An 18580-nucleotide genomic window follows, 5' to 3' on the forward strand; every position below is an offset into this window, starting at 1 on the left:
CACATCAAAGTTGAGCTGAAATTTGATGTGGTCATAAATAGGCTGAGAGAAGACCAGAAAGGAAATAAAAATCAGAGAAGAAAGTTACAAACTCTTGGTTGAAAATGAGCTCACTGATGGAGTCTCAATTTACTTCTTTCTGCATCCTCAATATGCAGGGAAGCTAAGATGCTGTAGAAGCCAAATGGTTCCAAATTTTTAATGAAGCCAAAATGCAAAAATAATTTTTAGCACAAAGTACATACATTTGGGCATCCGTGTTTGGCCGCCACTGCCACTCTGCACTCTCTATGGATGACCCTCCTACTGCTTCTATCCCTTTGTTTTCTACTCACTTCAATAAAATTGAACTTCCCCATAAAAATAAGCAAAAAAAACCCCACAATAAACATAAAAAGAAAACATATCTAAAAATATGAATATAAAATAAAATATAAAAGTGGAAAAATAAAACTTACAATATAATAAAACTTCATGAATGTATATGGCAAGAACCAACGTCTTACCTCATTGTCTGTGCCGACATCCAACAACACAGGCAGACATTGCTGGGGGTGCACCCCCCCACAGGCGGTGTACAGGGCCAGCTTCCCCACAGGAATCCCCATACCATAACTTCCGAGGTCCCCAAGGCCTAGAATGCGCTCCCCATCCGTTACCACAATCGCCTGCAAAAGACATGTGACAGAGTATGTATATGCAGTCATGAGAGCGCACATGGTAGACTATACAGTGCCTTGAAAAAGTATTCATACCCTATGAACTTTTTCCACTTTTTTTCACGTTACATCAACAAACTTGATTTTTTTTTATTTACATTTTATCTGATACCAACACAAAGTAGCAAGTATTTGTGAAGCGTAAAGGAAAAGATACATGGTTTTCCAAATATTTTATAAAAACATAAATCTGAAGATTTTGCATTTGCATTCAACCCCCTGAGTCAATACTTTGTAGGACGTCCTTTCGCTGTAATTACTGCTGCAGTATTGTGGGGTCTGTCTCTCCAGCTTTGCACATCTAGAGGTGACATTTTGCCACTTCTTTGCACACTTTCACTCAGTGAGGTTGGATGGAGACGTCTGTGAACAACAATTTTCACGTCTTATCACAGATTCTCAATTGGATTTAGGTCTGGACTGTGACTGAGCCGTTCACACACATGAATATGCTTTAATTTAAACCATCTATTGCATCTATTGTCGCTCTGGCAGTATCATTAGGATCTTTGTCCTGTAGGAAGGTGAATCTACTCCCAAGTCTCTTGCAGCCTCTAACAGGTTTTCCTCCAGGATTGCCCTGTGTTTAGCTCCATCCATCTTCCCTGCCCCTGCTGAAGGAAAGCCTCCCCACAGCATGATGCTGCCACCACCATGTGTGACGGTGGGTATGGTGTTTTCAGGGTGATGTGTAGTGTTAATTTCCACCACACATAGCTTTTTGAATTTAGCCCAAAATGTTCTCCATTGGTCTTATCTGACCAGGGCGCCTCCTCCTACATGCTCGATGTGTTCCCTACAGGGCTTTTTTGCAAACTGCAAACGGGACTTCCTATAGCTTGCTTTCAAAAATGGCTTCCTTCCTGCCACTGTTTCATAAAGGCCAGATTTGTGGAGTAAACAACTAACAGTTGTCCCATCTGAGCTGTGGATCTCTACAGCTCCTCCAGAGTGACCATGGACCTCTTGGCTACTTCTCTAATTAGTGTCCTCCTTTCTTTTGTTGTCAGTTTAGGTGGACGGTCATGTCTTGGTAGCTTTGCAGTTATGCCATTCTCCTTCCATTTTTTAATGTTGGATAGAAGAGTGCTCAGTGAGATGATCAGAGCTTGGGCTATTTTTTTTTTATAACCTAAACCTGCTTTACTCTTCTCCACAACTTTATCCCTGACATGTCTGGTGTGCTCCTTGGTTTTCATGAAGCTCTTTGATCCCTAGTGTTCTCAAACAAACCTCTGAGGCCTTCACAGAACTGCTGTAGTTATACTGTGAAGAAATTACTAAATTACTGAATTTACTAATTATGTGACTTCTGGAGACAATTGGTCACTCAGGATTTTGTTTAGGAGTGTCAGACTACAGGGGGACTGAATACAAATGCACGTCACAATTTTCATATTTAGAATTTTAAAATAATTAGAAAACCCTGTATCATTTCCTTTACACTTTACAAATACTTGCCACTTTGTGTTGGTATCACATAAAATCCAAATAAAATACATTTAAGCTTGAGGGTGGAATGTGAACATTTTTTGAAAAGTTCATGGGTTATAAATACTTTTTTAAGGTACTGTATATGGTGCCATCATGACAGTGCACATGAGAGACTATTTTATTAGTATATTATGAAGATATTTATTCTCTCATGTTCAAAAATATAAGAGTTAACATCTATTCTGATGCATAAGTCCCTCTATGAATAGAATGAAAAAAATGAAAAGAGAAAGCAGAAAAAAGTTTATTTTTTTCAGAAAGTTTCATATAGGAGGCGGAACTGCAGCTGGAAGTAGAGCCCAGTCTATGATTATTCGGGCTTTACATCCTGACGTGACACGCTCACCCCACTCATTTTGCACATGAATTACAATAGTGAAGTGTGCGGATTACAAGAATTATTACCAGAGAACTTTCTAACTCCTGAATAATCCATGCAGTAAAGCCACCATTTAAGAAGATTTTTCCTTTCACGGTGAACTGTGTTTTTCTCAATCAATGACTAAGACTTTTAACTTAGAATTTTCTAAAAAAAAAGTGTCACTCATCCATTTTACTGCAAAATACATATCCAGAGGCACGAGGGTGTGACATTCAGAAATTCATTTTAGATACTTTGTACCCTGGAATTAACATTTTCTGTGCTCAATGCCATTGACAGCTTTGGTAAAAAAAAATGCACTTTTATGATCTGTGAAAGAAGCGGATGAAGGAGTGGGACAATTGTTTTGGCTATTATTAAAGTCCAGCCAGATTTTGTAAAGACAAACTAAGCAAAAAGGACTATACCAACACAAAATTACTATAATACTGCCTTGCAGGTGCAAGAATACAACTACTATAATACTGCCCCTATGTACAAGAATATAACTACTATAATACTGCTCCTATGTACAAGAATATAACTACTATAATACTGCTCCTATGTACAATAATATAACTAATATAATACTGCTCCTATGTACAAGAATATAACTACTATAATACTGCTCCTATGTACAAGAATATAACTACTATAATACTGCCCCTATGTACAAGAATATAACTACTATAATACTGCCCCTATGTACAAGAATATAACTACTATAATACTGCCCCCATGTGCAAAAATATGAATACTATAATACTTGCCCTTTGTACAAGAATATAACTACTATAATACTGCTCCTATGTACAAGAATATAACTACTATAATACTGCTCCTATGTACAAGAATATAACTACTATAATACTGCCCCCTATGTACAAGAATATAACTACTATAATACTGCCCCTATGTACAAGAATATAACTACTATAATACTGCCCCTATGTACAAGAATATAACTACTATAATACTGCTCCTATGTACAAGAATATAACTACTATAATACTGCTCCTATGTACAAGAATATAACTACTATAATACTGCCCCTATGTACAAGAATATAACTACTATAATACTGCCCCCATGTGCAAAAATATGAATACTATAATACTTGCCCTTTGTACAAGAATATAACTACTATAATACTGCTCCTATGTACAAGAATATAACTACTATAATACTGCTCCTATGTACAAGAATATAACTACTATAACACTGCCCCTTTGTACAAGAATATAACTACTATAATAATGCCCCTTTGTACAAAAATTATAACTACTATAATACTGCCCCTATGTACAACAATATAACTACTATAATACTTGCCCTATGTACAAGAATATGACTACTATAATACTTGCCCTATGTACAAGAATATAACTACTATAATACTGCCCCTATGTGCAAGAATATAACTACTATAATACTGCTCCTATGTACAAGAATATAACTACTATAATACTGCTCCTATGTACAAGAATATAACTACTATAATACTGCCCCCATGTGCAAGAAAATAACTACTATAATACTTGCCCTTTGTACAAGAATATAACTACTATAATACTTCCCCTATGTACAAGAATATAACTACTATAATACTGCTCCTATGTACAAGAATATAACTACTATAATACTGCCCCCTATGTACAAGAATATAACTACTATAATACTGCTCCTATGTACAAGAATATAACTAGTATAATACTGTCCCCTATGTACAAGAATATAACTACTATAATACTGCCCCCTATGTACAAGAATATAACTACTATAATACTGCTCCTATGTACAAGAATATAACTACTATAATACTGCTCCTATGTACAAGAATATAACTACTATAATACTGCCCCCTATGTACAAGAATATAACTACTATAATACTGCCCCCTATGTACAAGAACATAACTACTATAATACTGCTCCTATGTACAAGAATATAACTACTATAATACTGCTCCTATGTACAAGAATATAACTACTATAATACTGCCCCCTATGTACAAGAATATAACTACTATAATACTGCCCCCTATGTACAAGAATATAACTACTATAATACTGCTCCTATGTACAAGAATATAACTACTATAATACTGCCCCTATGTACAAGAATATAACTACTATAATACTGCCCCTATGTACAAGAATATAACTACTATAATACTGCTCCTATGTACAAGAATATAACTACTATAATACTGCCCCTATGTACAAGAATATAACTACTATAATACTGCCCCTATGTACAAGAATATAACTACTATAATACTGCCCCTATGTAGTAGAATATGGGAAAACTATCATATCTGAGAGGTGTTGCTTTTGAGCATAATACTACACAACATACTCTACCTTTATATCTTCTTCAGGCCAGGAATTCAGCATGGTAGCAATATGCCCTTTGTCATGGATGGTTATAAACAGACCACTGTAACAGAAGAAAACACAACATGGTTTATATCTGTAACTGAACAGGAGAAACATTTGATATAAAAAAAAAATATTTAAAATGCACTTAAAATGCAAGAAATAACTCATCATCATGTCATTTTTAGGACTCTGTGCACATCAGATGAGTGGTCAAAGAAAAAAATGAAAAAAGCACCAGGGAGAAGCATAACAGCAATATTTACACGCAGGGACATTTTTATTAATAATTTAAATGCTAAAAGTTTTTTCCTCGAAAAAAAAGAATAATCTCTTTTAGTGGTTCTCCTTAAATAGTGTCTCTCATCTTCCACCTTCTCCATTGTTACACTGCATAGAACGAAGGACGGGATTATAACGGATTATGGACTCACAAGATTCATTTTCTTATTATTTGTAATCCGGGTTTCATGCAACAAGTTAAAAATTTTTAAGAAAACACTGAATAAAAAACCGCCGATCATCATAACGATACATTGTGACGCACATGTTCCGGTTGATCCAGTAACAATTTGTTTGTTTCCTAGCTGATAATGGAGGCCTCGGTACGGACACACCAGATACCGTCCTTTTAAAGGCTTTGAGTACGTTTTTGGCACCGGTGAAGATATTTTATAGGCCCTCCATCAAAAGAAAGCGATTTATACAAAGGTGTCCAAAGAAGGGAGAGGGAAGACAGCGATAGTCTGGGGAGGAGGAGGATGTTGCCCTCCGAGCAGACACTGCTGATCTGTGCGTGGATGGCGGAAAATAAAGAGATTATGTAATGGGAAGAGATCAGATATTTCATAAAGAATCAAACGGAGATGTGAAATTCCCACAATTCATATCACAGCTGAAAGAGACGGAGCCAATTATTACAGCCCACAATTAAAGGGATACAAGGAGGTCACAAAGTTCTGCCAGTTTCTTCCTAGAAGACGGGAAACTTCTCCCCAAGTAAATATCTCTGGAGATAAACCAGTCTCCGGCTGTGTTGTCAGAAAGTATCATGGAGTATATTTGTCCTAGATATCAAACATGTAAAAATAATCAGGGAAATTAAAGAGAAGAAACCCTTAAAGGCTTCATCCAGTTTAGGGGGTCCGATATCCAGAACCCTCATGTCTAGGCCGTAGCGTAATGTGGTTTTAAAGAGTGTTTCTCGCTCTGGAGGACCCATCCTGTCCTGCATTATGCAGTCAATATATTGATTTGAATGAGCTCAGTGTAATGCTTGATTTCTCCTGTGGAGGCGCTGTAGGGAAACCGAACACTTGCAGCTAGGTTTTCCTTGCAGATCACAGCTGACCGCTGGGAGTCGACGGATCTTTTCTAGCAAAAAGAAATGTTTTTCTGTTGAACAACCCTTTAGAGTGCTGGTTCACGATAAGAATGAAAATAAAAAAATGGCCAGTGGTGAATGGAGTTAACCCCTTGAATTCCCAGGGCCAGATTATGGGATGGGCTACTGTTCAGGGGCCTTTACACTAGAGTTATACAGAAATAATAGCAGACACTGGTCCAGCAGTCACATAAGCCACTGACTACCAACTTAGCCGCTACAACAGTGTCCTGTGAATATTTTTCATCATCTCTATTTACCACCAATTTTGACCATCGTATAACATCCATCTTTCTAATATTCTTCCATCCATCTATCTTTCCATCTATCGACTTTTGAGATTGATACCTCCACATGGTGGCACTAGAGCTCCTGTCTTCTTCATCTCTGAAGAGGCTATTTGCATATTTAAATGGGTTATCCATGACCATATAATTTTTTACTATGGGCCTAAGAACTAACTCCCTGTTGTGCCCGGCTCCGATGTCTGCCGGCATCAATCGGTTACAGACCACTCCTGCCGGTGTTCAAATCGACAAAGCAGTGGTTTCTTATCCGTTCTGCTCTGTTGACGTGGGTGTGACTGCCGACGTCATGCTGATTGACAGCCGGCTCCCCGCTGCCTAATTGCAGGGAGTCAGTAGTCAATCACAATCGCTTGTACTATACATAGCAAAACCACAGTCAGCTACAGGCTGGCTTTCACAGGAGTACCCTCATGACAAGCACGCGGGTCTTCAGCAAACCCTTGGCTGTAATGGCAACCCATCGGCACTCAGAGATCACATAAAGGGCGCGCCGATTTTCGCACAGAATGACGCTCCCCCTTGCTGCCATTCATTAAATGATGCTGTTACAAATTGACAGAGCATTTAACAAGTTAATAGCTATTGGAAGCAGCTAATAGCTGAATAACACAGCCACCATCTGCCGGGAAACATAGGGGCTCGGCTTGTGAGCCAACATCAATGCCAGAGACCTGGCATATGAAGTAACTGTATGTGATATGTCAGGAAGGGGTTAGAGGGAACCTGTCAGGAGATTTATGCTGCCCAAACCGCGCGAAGCATGAAACGCAGCCTGGCAGGTAGGTACATCAATCTCTGAAACGTCGGCCAGAAATGAGACTAGTTCGGTGCTGCCCACAGCCGGCTTCTCCCAGTGCTGCTGCAGGTGATTTACAGGTCTCTCCCTATGTACATGTAAGGGAGACACTCATTATTCACCGGCAGCAGTGCTGGGAAGAGCCGGCTTGGTGTGATGTTGGACCAGTCTGATCTCCAGCTATGGTAACCAGCCGGATCTTGCAAGAAATTCCAGAGCATTTCAGAGAATAATATTCTACACTGCAATTGTGCAGCCAAGCTACGATTCATGCTGCCTGTGGTTTGGGCAGCAAGAATTGTCTGACAGGTTCCCTTTACAGGGTTGATATTGACTTTCAGGATTGATACCTTCAATAGGTGTCACTAGAGTTTCTATCCTATTCGAAATAGCAGGCAAAGTCAACTTTATCAGATTCTTAGAAGGTGTCTCAGAAAAGCTGATCAATCACTGATCAGCTGTGATCTCTAGAGGAGCTTGGCAATGATTGGTTTCATTTCCCTGCAGTGCCCCCAAAGGAGAAATGAAGCATTACATGGTACTAAAAAAAAATATATATATATATATATATATACAAAGAACAGTGCATGAAATACAGAACTCTTTAGTCATGGATAGGCTAAAAGTGGCTTATCTTCTCTCTGGCTAAATGATGGTTATTCAGAATAAATTAATCTAGAAACGGGTTAAATTAGTGGTAGACTGGCCCATTTATGGCTGGTTATCACATTCTGATTTATAATAACCTCGGAGGAAGCTTTCCATAGAAATTTCACACTATTTTGAAGTCAAATAGAACAAGTTCTGTCTCCAACAACCAAGAAAACGTCAACCTTATGGGAGAACAATCATTCAAAGTTCCATAAATAATAGAGTCGCCCAGGAAAAAAAATAATAATGGCCCCTGGAAAGAATCCTGCAGGATTTGTGTCATTGAACTCCTCGCAGACATAAAGTTCATATAGGTTATAAAGAGAGAAGGGCTTTGACGAGCGAGTCATTCGGCTAAACACGACAATACGGAAGGTCAGGGGCAGTTCTCATACTTTTCTGGTTAGAAAATGTATAGTTGAAAGGCTCCTTCTTCCTTTATGATCACAGAGATCCTTTGTTGAACATTAGCTTGTCGTTCTGTACATTCCCTTCTCTGATCTACTGCTAGAATAATATTTAAAGGGATTACTCTCACTCTAAACATCTCCCAGGGAGGGGGTCAACCTGTGGATAAGAACTGCCATGTAACTTATTAACTTGTCTAAATAATCAATTGCAGTTATTTTAAACAGATTAAATTGTGTTATGCACACGCCCGGACTGACTGGCGTGTGCGGGTGTTGTGGTTCCACTGGACCATGAACCGGAGAGTGCCTGGAGGGGCGTGACTAAGTATCTGGCCGATCCGACCAAGATGGCACGACGGCATACGACGCCAGTGCACCAGGGAGAAACCGGGCAGAGGGACCAGGTGCTACTCCAGGTCAAACTCCGGACACGGGGGTTGACCCACACAGGGATTACTGGAACAGGCTGGTTAGGCTGGCGCACAGACTGGAGGGTATAGGCAGGCACGACTGGTATGCAGGCAGGCGGGTAAAGGCAAGCGCAGCTAGAGTGCAGACAGGGAGGCACTAGCAGGTAGGAACACAGGCGGGATAGGACCCAGTACACACTGGGACTCAGGAACAGGCAGGTTAGGCTGGCACAGACTGGTGGATGTAAGCAAACACGGCAGGTATGCAGATGGGTGGATACAGGCGAGTATGCAGGCAGGGAGGTACTGGCCGAAAGGACGGGCTGGAGCACAGAAAGGTTAAGACCCAGTACAGACTGGGTCACAGAACCGCAGATGCGGTAGACAACCACAGCAGAGAGGGAACGCCCGAAGCGGTGGGCAAGAACAGAGCAGGACGGGGCTGCAGGAGCAGCGAGCACAAGCAGGGCAGGACAGGACTGCCGGAGCAGCGGGCAGAAGCAGGGCAGGACTGCCGGAGCAGCGGGCAGAAGCAGGGCAGGACAGGACTGCCGGAGCAGCGGGCAGAAGCAGGGCAGGACAGGACTGCCGGAGCAGCGGGCAGAAGCAGGGCAGGACAGGACTGCCGGAGCAGCGGGCAGAAGCAGGGCAGGACAGGACTGCCGGAGCAGCGGGCAGAAGCAGGGCAGGACAGGACTGCCGGAGCAGCGGGCAGAAGCAGGGCAGGACAGGACTGCCGGAGCAGCGGGCAGAAGGATCAGAGCGGAGCAAGGCTGCCGGAGCAGTGAGCAAAAGGGTCAGAGCGGAGCAAGGCTGAGGAGCAGTGAGCAAGGAGTCAGAGCAGGCTAGAACCGCCGGAGCGGTGAGCAAAGGAGTCAGAGCAGGCTAGAACCGCCGGAGCGGTGAGCAAAGGAGTCAGAGCAGGCAAGGCTGAGTAGGGGGGACAGGGCTCTGTTCACACGGAACAGACAGGAAGGGAAAGGCAGAGCCAGACACCCACAGGGTACTTGCAGAGAAGTAGCGAGTGGACCACAAACTCACAAACGGGAGTACAGAGACAACAAGCAGGAGTTAGGTACGAGTTCAGACTCTGCAGAAAAAGGAAGGGAACGGACATAGAGGCAAAACAGGTAAAGGATAGGAGAGAGTTCAGACTGGAACTGAGTGTACGGAAGAGACCGACACTGCAGCGGAATACAGGAGCGGGTCTGGGAATACGGCCCCCAGAGAGGCAGGACGAACAGGCAAGGAGTGTGTTCAGACAAGATACAGGAGCGGGTCTAGGTAATCGGCCCCTAGAAGGCGGGAGGAACAGGCTAGGAGCGTGTTCAGACAGGTCAGACAAGATACAGGAACGGGTCTAGGTAATCGGCCCCTAGAAGGCAGGAGGAACAGGCTAGGAGCGTGTTCAGACAGGCCTGGAAATACAGCCTCCAGGATAGGCAGACAAGAGAACACAGAACGGGACCTGGCACCTTCAGAGTGCAAGCACACACTGAATGAAACACTATGCTCAGGCAGGAATAGATGGGAGCAGCTGAGCTATATACCAGGTGACAGACAGCAATAGGCTGAGGACGCACAAGGGGTGTGACCCACAGCAGGTACAAAAAGCAGGAAGTGATCGGGTGCCGCCCTTAAGCAGCAGAAACAGACACAAACAGACAGCATGGAGGGAAGCCAGAGAGACATTCTGGACTGGAGATCAAGTGCGCGCTCTTGCACAGTGGGAGATGGATCACCATGCAAGGACGCCGCCAGGTATGTTACAGTACCCCCCCCCTTACGCCCCCTCTTCTTCAGGCCTGCCAGAATCTTCCGCAGGGAATTCGAGGACCAGTCGTTCACTTCAAGGAGATCACTTCCACTGTCCACAGGAAAAACTGATCTCATCTGGTTAGCTAGGATGCTACCTCCTATCCAGCCATCCTCAGCAACAGACGAAACGGGTGGGATGGACGGAAGCCAGAGAGACATTCTGGACTGGAGATCAAGTGCGCGCTCTTGCACAGTGGGAGATGGACCACCATGCAAGGACGCCGCCAGGTATGTTACAAATTGTAATGATATATGTTTTTAACTTAATGTGAACATCCTCCCTTGAACAGTATTTTGTTTTCTGAATAGGTCTAAAATTGTTTCCTGCATTCTGTGCTTCCACCACTAGGTGGAGTCAAGAGCTTAAAATAAAACAGTATGCAGTAAACTCTTCAGCTCCCTCTAGTGACTGCATAAGACAGAATTTAAAAGAGGATTGTGTAAATGGCATAAAGCAGCAAAAAAAGAAACTTGTGTTGTACATCACAATCGTATCATCAATGCAGTAACACAAAGACCGGCATAGAGCCCCGGAGTGGAGGTTCTGGTGCGGCAGCAGATTTATCAGGGAAGTATAGCTTCTTCTGTTATTTTATACTGTTTCTTTCATTTAAGCAATTTTTTCCAGATGTCAGAAAACCCATAACTTGATATTGATGCAGGGGATTTAGAGCTCTCTATTTTGTAATATAAAGGTGCAATAATAAATCTTACTCTTTTAATAATTGAATTACCACAAAATAAGCCAAAGCAATATTTGAAATTTTCAAGATTTTATTTCCTTTGGCTCGTATAGCACTCACCAATTCTGCAGCGCTGTACCATTATTTACATCAGTGATGGTGCAACAGGAGGCTTGCAATTAAATTTCAGACATTTTCAAGGTCCTTGTTGATAAGAAAACAATTACTGGAGCTCGTAACAGTCAGGGCTGTGAAGTTGGAGTCGTGGAGTCGGTGTCCATTTTGGTGGAGTCAGAGTTGGAAATGGACCGATTCAGACTCCTAAAATATATAATAAATTGGGTACAGTAGTTCATGCAGGACGTGCTGTAAATTCACCTCTGGTGATCAGCCGATAAGGAAGGACATTTCCGCTAACCTCTGGTGATCAGCCGATAAGGAAGGACAGCTCCTCTAACCGCTGGTGATCAGCCGATAAAGAAGGACATTTCCGCTAACCTCTGGTGATCAGCCGATAAGGAAGGACATTTCCGCTAACCTCTGGTGATCAGCCGATAAGGAAGGACAGCTCCTCTAACCGCTGGTGATCAGCCGATAAGGAAGGACATTTCCGCTAACCTCTGGTGATCATCCGATAAGGAAGGAAATTTCCTTTAATCGCTGGTGGCTAGCCGATTAGGAAGGACATTTCCGCTAACCTCTGGTGATCAGCCAATAAGGAAGGACATTTCCGCTAACCTCTGGTGATCAGCCAATAAGGAAGGACAGCTCCTCTAACCTCTTGTGGTCAGCAAATAAGGAAGGACAACTCCTCTACCTGCTGGTGATCAGCTGATAAGGAAGGACATTTCCGCTAACCTCTGGTGATCAGCCGATAAGGAAGGACAGCTCCTCTACCTGCTGGTGATCAGCCGATAAGGAAGGACATTTCCGCTAACCTCTGGTGATCAGCCGATAAGGAAGGACAGCTCCTCTAACCGCTGGTGATCAGCCGATAAGGAAGGACATTTCCGCTAACCTCTGGTGATCATCCGATAAGGAAGGAAATTTCCTTTAATCGCTGGTGGTTAGCCGATAAGGAAGGACATTTCCGCTAACCTCTGGTGATCAGCCAATAAGGAAGGACATTTCCGCTAACCTCTGGTGATCAGCCAATAAGGAAGGACAGCTCCTCTAACCTCTTGTGGTCAGCAAATAAGGAAGGACAGCTCCTCTACCTGCTGGTGATCAGCTGATAAGGAAGGACATTTCCGCTAACCTCTGGTGATCAGCCGATAAGGAAGGACAGCTCCTCTAACCGCTGGTGATCAGCCGATAAGGAAGGACATTTCCGCTAACCTCTGGTGATCAGCCGATAAGGAAGGACAGCTCCTCTAACTGCTGGTGATCAGCCAATAAGGAAGGACATTTCCGCTAACCTCTGGTGATCAGCCGATAAGGAAGGACAGCTCCTCTAACTGCTGGTGATCAGCCAATAAGGAAGGACATTTCCGCTAACCGCTGGTGATCAGCCGATAAGGAAGGACATTTCCGCTAACCTCTGGTGATCATCCAATAAGGAAGGAAATTTCCTTTAATCGCTGGTGGTTAGCCGATAAGGAAGGACATTTCCGCTAACCTCTGGTGATCAGCCAATAAGGAAGGACATTTCCGCTAACCTCTGGTGATCAGCCAATAAGGAAGGACAGCTCCTCTAACCTCTTGTGGTCAGCAAATAAGGAAGGACAGCTCCTCTACCTGCTGGTGATCAGCTGATAAGGAAGGACATTTCCGCTAACCTCTGGTGATCAGCCGATAAGGAAGGACAGCTCCTCTAACCGCTGGTGATCAGCCGATAAGGAAGGACATTTCCGCTAACCTCTGGTGATCAGCCGATAAGGAAGGACAGCTCCTCTACCTGCTGGTGATCAGCCAATAAGGAAGGACATTTCCGCTAACCTCTGGTGATCAGCCGATAAGGAAGGACAGCTCCTCTAATCTCTTGTGGTCAGCAAATAAGGAAGGACAGCTCCTCTAACCTCTTGTGGTCAGCAAATAAGGAAGGACATTTCCGCTAACCTCTGGCAATGGAGGGAAGGCTCCTCTAACCTCTGGCAATCAGCCAATATGGAGAAATGGCTCTTCTAACCACTGGTGATCAGCTGATCTGGAAGGATGATTCCTCTATCCTCTGGCGATTAGCCAATATGGAGAAAAGGCTCTTCCAACATCTGGTGATCAGCCGACATGGAGGGACGGCTCCTGTACCATCTGGTGATCAGCCAATATGGACGGACGGCCTCTCTAACCTCTGGAGATCATCCAATGTGGAAGGATGGCTCCTCTAACCTCTAGTGATCAGCCCATATCGAAGCACATGTTCTCTAACCTCTAGTGATCAGCCGATATGGAGAAACTTCTCCTCTAACCTCTGCTGATCAGCCCATATGGAGGGACGGCTCCTATAACCTCTACTGATCAGCCCATATGGAGGGACGGCTCCTCTAACCTCTGATGACCATTCCATATGGAGGGACGGCTCCTCTAAACTCTGATGATCAGCTGATATGGAGGGATGGCTCATCTAACTTCTGGTGATCAGCTGATATGGAGGGATGGCTGATGTATCTCAGCCGATCACTCCATATGGAGGGACGGCTTCTCAAACCATTATGTTGTAATTGAGACATTATTACTACACTATGATGTATCATTACATCTAATGGATGGCATGGGTACAAAGCCGGGTCTGAGCAATCAGCATCAGCCCGTCAGATCGGGATTACCTCCTAACCCTTAATGCCGATCACAACAACTAAGCAGCCTGACACAGAAGGGTGGTTCTTCTTACATCCCATCAGCACTCCATAATCCATTCCTAGTGAGGTTTCGGGATTACCCAGAAGGGAGTATGACTGCAGGACCTGACTACACAGGATTGGTTTGTAGGCTGTTACGAAGGAGACACATTGGTCTGAATTAAAGTTGTATGCAGAAAATGGTTGCAGATTTTTATTACCACTTTTTCTTAAAAAAGAAAAAAATATGGATTTTTTTTTTTTGCATTAAGTGAAATTTGTTTAACAGATGATACTGCTGTGGGCGATGCGGTGCAGAGACAATATATATGTGTCATCAGGACCGAGCAGGATAAACAGCGCAGCGCCGACATCACTTTATTGATGACTAAGCACCACTCCTGTGACCAACAGCGATCAGCACGGAAATGTCTAATCCCTTCCCACCATGGCAATTTTTCATTTTTGCACTTTCATTTTTTTTATTCCCCCCCTTATCTAAGAGCCATAACATTTTTTTATTTTTCTGTCCACATAGCCATGTGATGGCTTGTTATTTTGCAGGAAGAGCTTTAGTTACGAACGACACCATTCATTTTACTAAACAAAGTAGTGAAAAAGTTCCAAGTGGGGTTAGATGGTAAGAAAAAACAAAAAGAAAAAAAAACTTTTCCATTACTTATAACATTCATTTTGCTGTAAAAATGACCTGGCGGTATGATTTTCCAGGTCAGTACGTACGATTGCGGTAATGCCAAACTTATAAAAAAAATTTATGTATATGTTTCATTGGCTAGAAAAAAAAAAGTCTGAAAATTCTTTTGCCATTTTCTGAGACCCATAAACTTTTTAAAAAAATTCCGACAAAGGGGCTATAAGAGAGCTTGTATTTTCCACGTGGAGCTGAGCTTTTTATTAATACCATTTAGGGTACATATGATGTATAGATCACCTTTTATTGCATTATTTTTTTTACAGAAATACGGCGCCAAAATGGCAATTCTGGAGGTTCACCTTTTTTTCTTTTCTTTTTATTTTCTTTACAGAATTTACTATCAAGGTTAAATTATTATATGTATTTATATTATATAATATATATTGTATATATTTATTTTTTTATTTCCTTATTTTTGAATTGGAAACAAGGGGAGATTTCGACCATTAGATATTTTAGTAATTGTTTTTGAAAACTCATGTGTTGTATTAATTTTTACTTTATGTTAGTCCTTTTTTTTTATAGAACCTGCGAATTTACTATGTAATGCAATGCTACAACACTGCAGTATATAGGCTGGGCTTCAAAGGATCACCAAGATGGCAGCGAAGGGGGGCTCTTCAGCAGGCTCCTGGCTGCCATGGCAAACCATCAATTTGTGTGTAACACAGTCGGCACCATCATGTATGGGGCGTTTTCTGCTCTGGAGCCCGCTCCACAGTCCCTATGTGTGAAGTACATGTTTATCACATGTTGGAAAGGGGTTACAGTGGGTACGGAAATGACTCGCCCCCTGGGCCGTGGGGTACCCGGAACCGGGCCTTCTGGTGTACGGAGCTGATGGGGGTAGTAGTGGCAACCCGATCCCGTGGCTCAGGGTGGTCAGACCAAATTGTGGCAGTCTATTTATCAGTGTTTTGAATGTCCGACTACGCCACCCGTGGATTGCGGTCAGGGATGACCGCCGCTGCGAGGCAGACCGCTGAGGCTGGTGTTGGTGTGCAGCACAGGGATAGGATAACTCCCCACGGGAAGAGTATAGCCTCAGGGCAGTGTAGGTGGATGCTGGCGGTGATGGTGCAGGCGCAGCAGAAATCACACAGAGTCCAATGATGCAGTCCAGGGTTTTTACTCAGAGTTATTATCCATGTCACTTCTGTCAGCAATGACTGCCCAAGCCGTGCTGCGTCCACCAGGTGAGGGGCTCGGTCAACCCACAGGCAATTCAGGAGTATAGCACAGGACTCCCTTCTGTCCTTTCTCCGGCCTCTCGTGCCCCACCAGTGACCAAACTTCTGTCCAGCTGCCGCGGACCTTTGCGGGTAAGCGTTGGCCCCCGCTTCCTGCTATCCTATATGGTGCCTTCCTAGCAGGTTTGGCGGGGGGTCGCACCAATAGATGATCACGACCTCCGGTTCTTGGCTGAGGGATGATTTACCTCCACCAACTTGGGAATCTGGTACCCTTCTATAGCCTGACCCTTCACCCAATATAACGCGGGTTTGCAACGGTTGCTGTCAGTTCTGCGCTCTTAGGGTCCCTTCTGCCTTCTTGTTTCTGGAGCCTTTCTACTCCTCTGTCTCTACTCTTTCCTTCCTTCTCTTCTTCTCCTCTCTGTCCCCAGCCTTTTCTCTAGGCCTGCCTTCTGAGCAGAGCTCCTACAGAGCCTCTGCTCCCTGTCACTTCTCCACTGTACTGAACTCACTCTCTAAAGATGGCTCCCACCTTTTATCTGCTTCTCTGTGTCTGAGCTCAGGTGACCAGCACCCAATGAGCTCCTTCCTATGCTCCAGAAACCGTCCCCTTCTGCTCCCACATCACTGAGTTCTCTTCCCCCTCCCCACTCCAGCCAGGGACATGGTCAGTTGTGCCTGCATTTAAATGGGAGCACCGTCGAGCTGTCCCCCGGAAATGGGGTGAGTGTGTGTATGCAGCTAACTGAGCCCTGGTCCATACTCCATCCTTACCTGGGAGTGGAATATCACACCTCCGGTCTGAGGTGCAATACCCCTGTAGCAACCGAACCCTCGAGGCACTGCAGAAAGTATTCAGACCCCTTTAAATTTTTCACTCTTTGTTTCATTGCAGCTATTTGGTAAGTTCTAAAAAGTTAATTTTTTTCTCATTAAAGTACACTCTGCACCCCATCTTTACTGAAAAAAAAAAACAGAAATGAAGAAGTTTTTGCAAATTTATTAAAAAAGAAAACCTGAAATATCACATGGTTATAAGCATTCAGACCCTTTGCTCAAACACTCATATTTAAGTCACATGCTGTCCATTTCCTTGTGATCCTCCTTGAGATGGCTCTACTCCATCATTGGAGTCCAGCTGTGTTTAATTAAACTGATAGGACTTGATTTGGAAAGGCACACACCTGTATATATAAGACCTCACAGCTCACAGTGCATGTCAGACCAAATAAGAATCATGAGCTCAAAGGAACTGCCCAAGGAGCTCAGAGACAGAATTGTGGAAAGGCACAGATCTGGCCAAGGTTACAAAATAATTTCTGCATTACTCAAGGTTCCTAAGAGCACAGTGGCCTCCATAATCCTTAAATGGAAGAAGTTTGGGACCACCAGAAGTCTTCCTAGACCTGGCCGTCCAGCCAAACTGAGAAATCGTGGGAGAAGAGCCTTGGTGAGAGAGGTAAAGAAGAACCAGAGATGCAGTAGGGAGATGGGAGAAAGTTCCACAAAGTCAACTATAACTGAAGCCCTCCACCAGTTGGGCCTTTATGGTAGAGTGGCCCGACGGAAGCGTCTCCTCAGTGCAAGACATATGAAAGCCCGCATAGAGTTTGCTCAAAAACACATGAAGGACTCCCAGATTATGAGAAATAAGATTCTCTGGTCTGATGAAATGAAGATAGAACTTTTTGGTGATAATTCTAAGCGGTATGTGAGGAGAAAACCAGGCACTGCTCATCACCTGCCCAATACAATCCCAACAGTGAAACATGGTGGTGGCAGCATCATGCTTTGGGGGTGTTTTTCAGTTGCAGGGACAGGATGACTGGTTGCAATTGAAGAAAACATGAATGCGGCCAAGTACAGAGATATCCTGGATGAAAACCTCTTACAGATTGCTCTGGACCTCAGACTTGGCTGAAGGTTAACCTTCCAACAAGACAATGACCCTAAGCACACAGCTAAAATAGCAAAGGAGTGGCTTCAGAACAACTCTGTGACCATTCTTGACTGGCCCAGCCAGAGCCCTGACCTAAACCCAATTGAGCATCTCTAGAGAAACCTGAAAATGGCTGTCCACCAACGTTCACCATCCAACCTGACGGAACTGGAGAGGATCTGCAAGGAAGAATGGCAGAGGATCCCCAAATCCAGGTGTGAAAAACTTGTTGCATCATTCCCAAGAAGACTCATGGCTGTACTAGGTCAAAAGGGGGCTTCTACTCAATACTGAGCAAAGGGTCTGAATACTTATGACCATGTGATATTTCAGTTTTTCCTTTTTAATTAATTTGCAAAAATTTCTAAATTTCTGTTTTTTTCAGTCAAGATGGGGTGAGGAGTGTAATGAGAAAAAGTTCATTTTTTTCTCATTAAAGTACATTCTGCACCCCATCTTACCAAATGGCTGCAATGAAACAAAGAGTGAAAAACTTAAAGGGGTCTGAATACTTTCCGTACCCACTGTATCTTCCCTTCAATGT

At 43.4% G+C, this 18580-nt stretch overlaps 1 protein-coding gene across 2 annotated transcripts in view; it reads right to left on the reverse strand.

Moving 5' to 3' along the window:
- Positions 1–18580, reverse strand: part of ME3 (malic enzyme 3) — a 292535-nt gene that overhangs the window by 160456 nt on the left and 113499 nt on the right. For both annotated transcript variants that reach the window (XM_073662033.1, XM_073662034.1), the window contains exons 5-6: positions 4938–5013; positions 507–668 (exon numbers count right to left, since the gene is read on the reverse strand). In XM_073662033.1, the coding sequence (XP_073518134.1) occupies positions 507–668; positions 4938–5013 (238 nt within the window). The remainder of the gene's footprint in view (positions 1–506; positions 669–4937; positions 5014–18580) is intronic.

The sequence above is a fragment of the Phyllobates terribilis genome, unplaced genomic scaffold (assembly GCF_046119375.1).
Source record: "Phyllobates terribilis strain yellow unplaced genomic scaffold, ASM4611937v1 Scaffold_2__4_contigs__length_985480577, whole genome shotgun sequence".
Classification (NCBI taxonomy): domain Eukaryota; kingdom Metazoa; phylum Chordata; class Amphibia; order Anura; family Dendrobatidae; genus Phyllobates; species Phyllobates terribilis.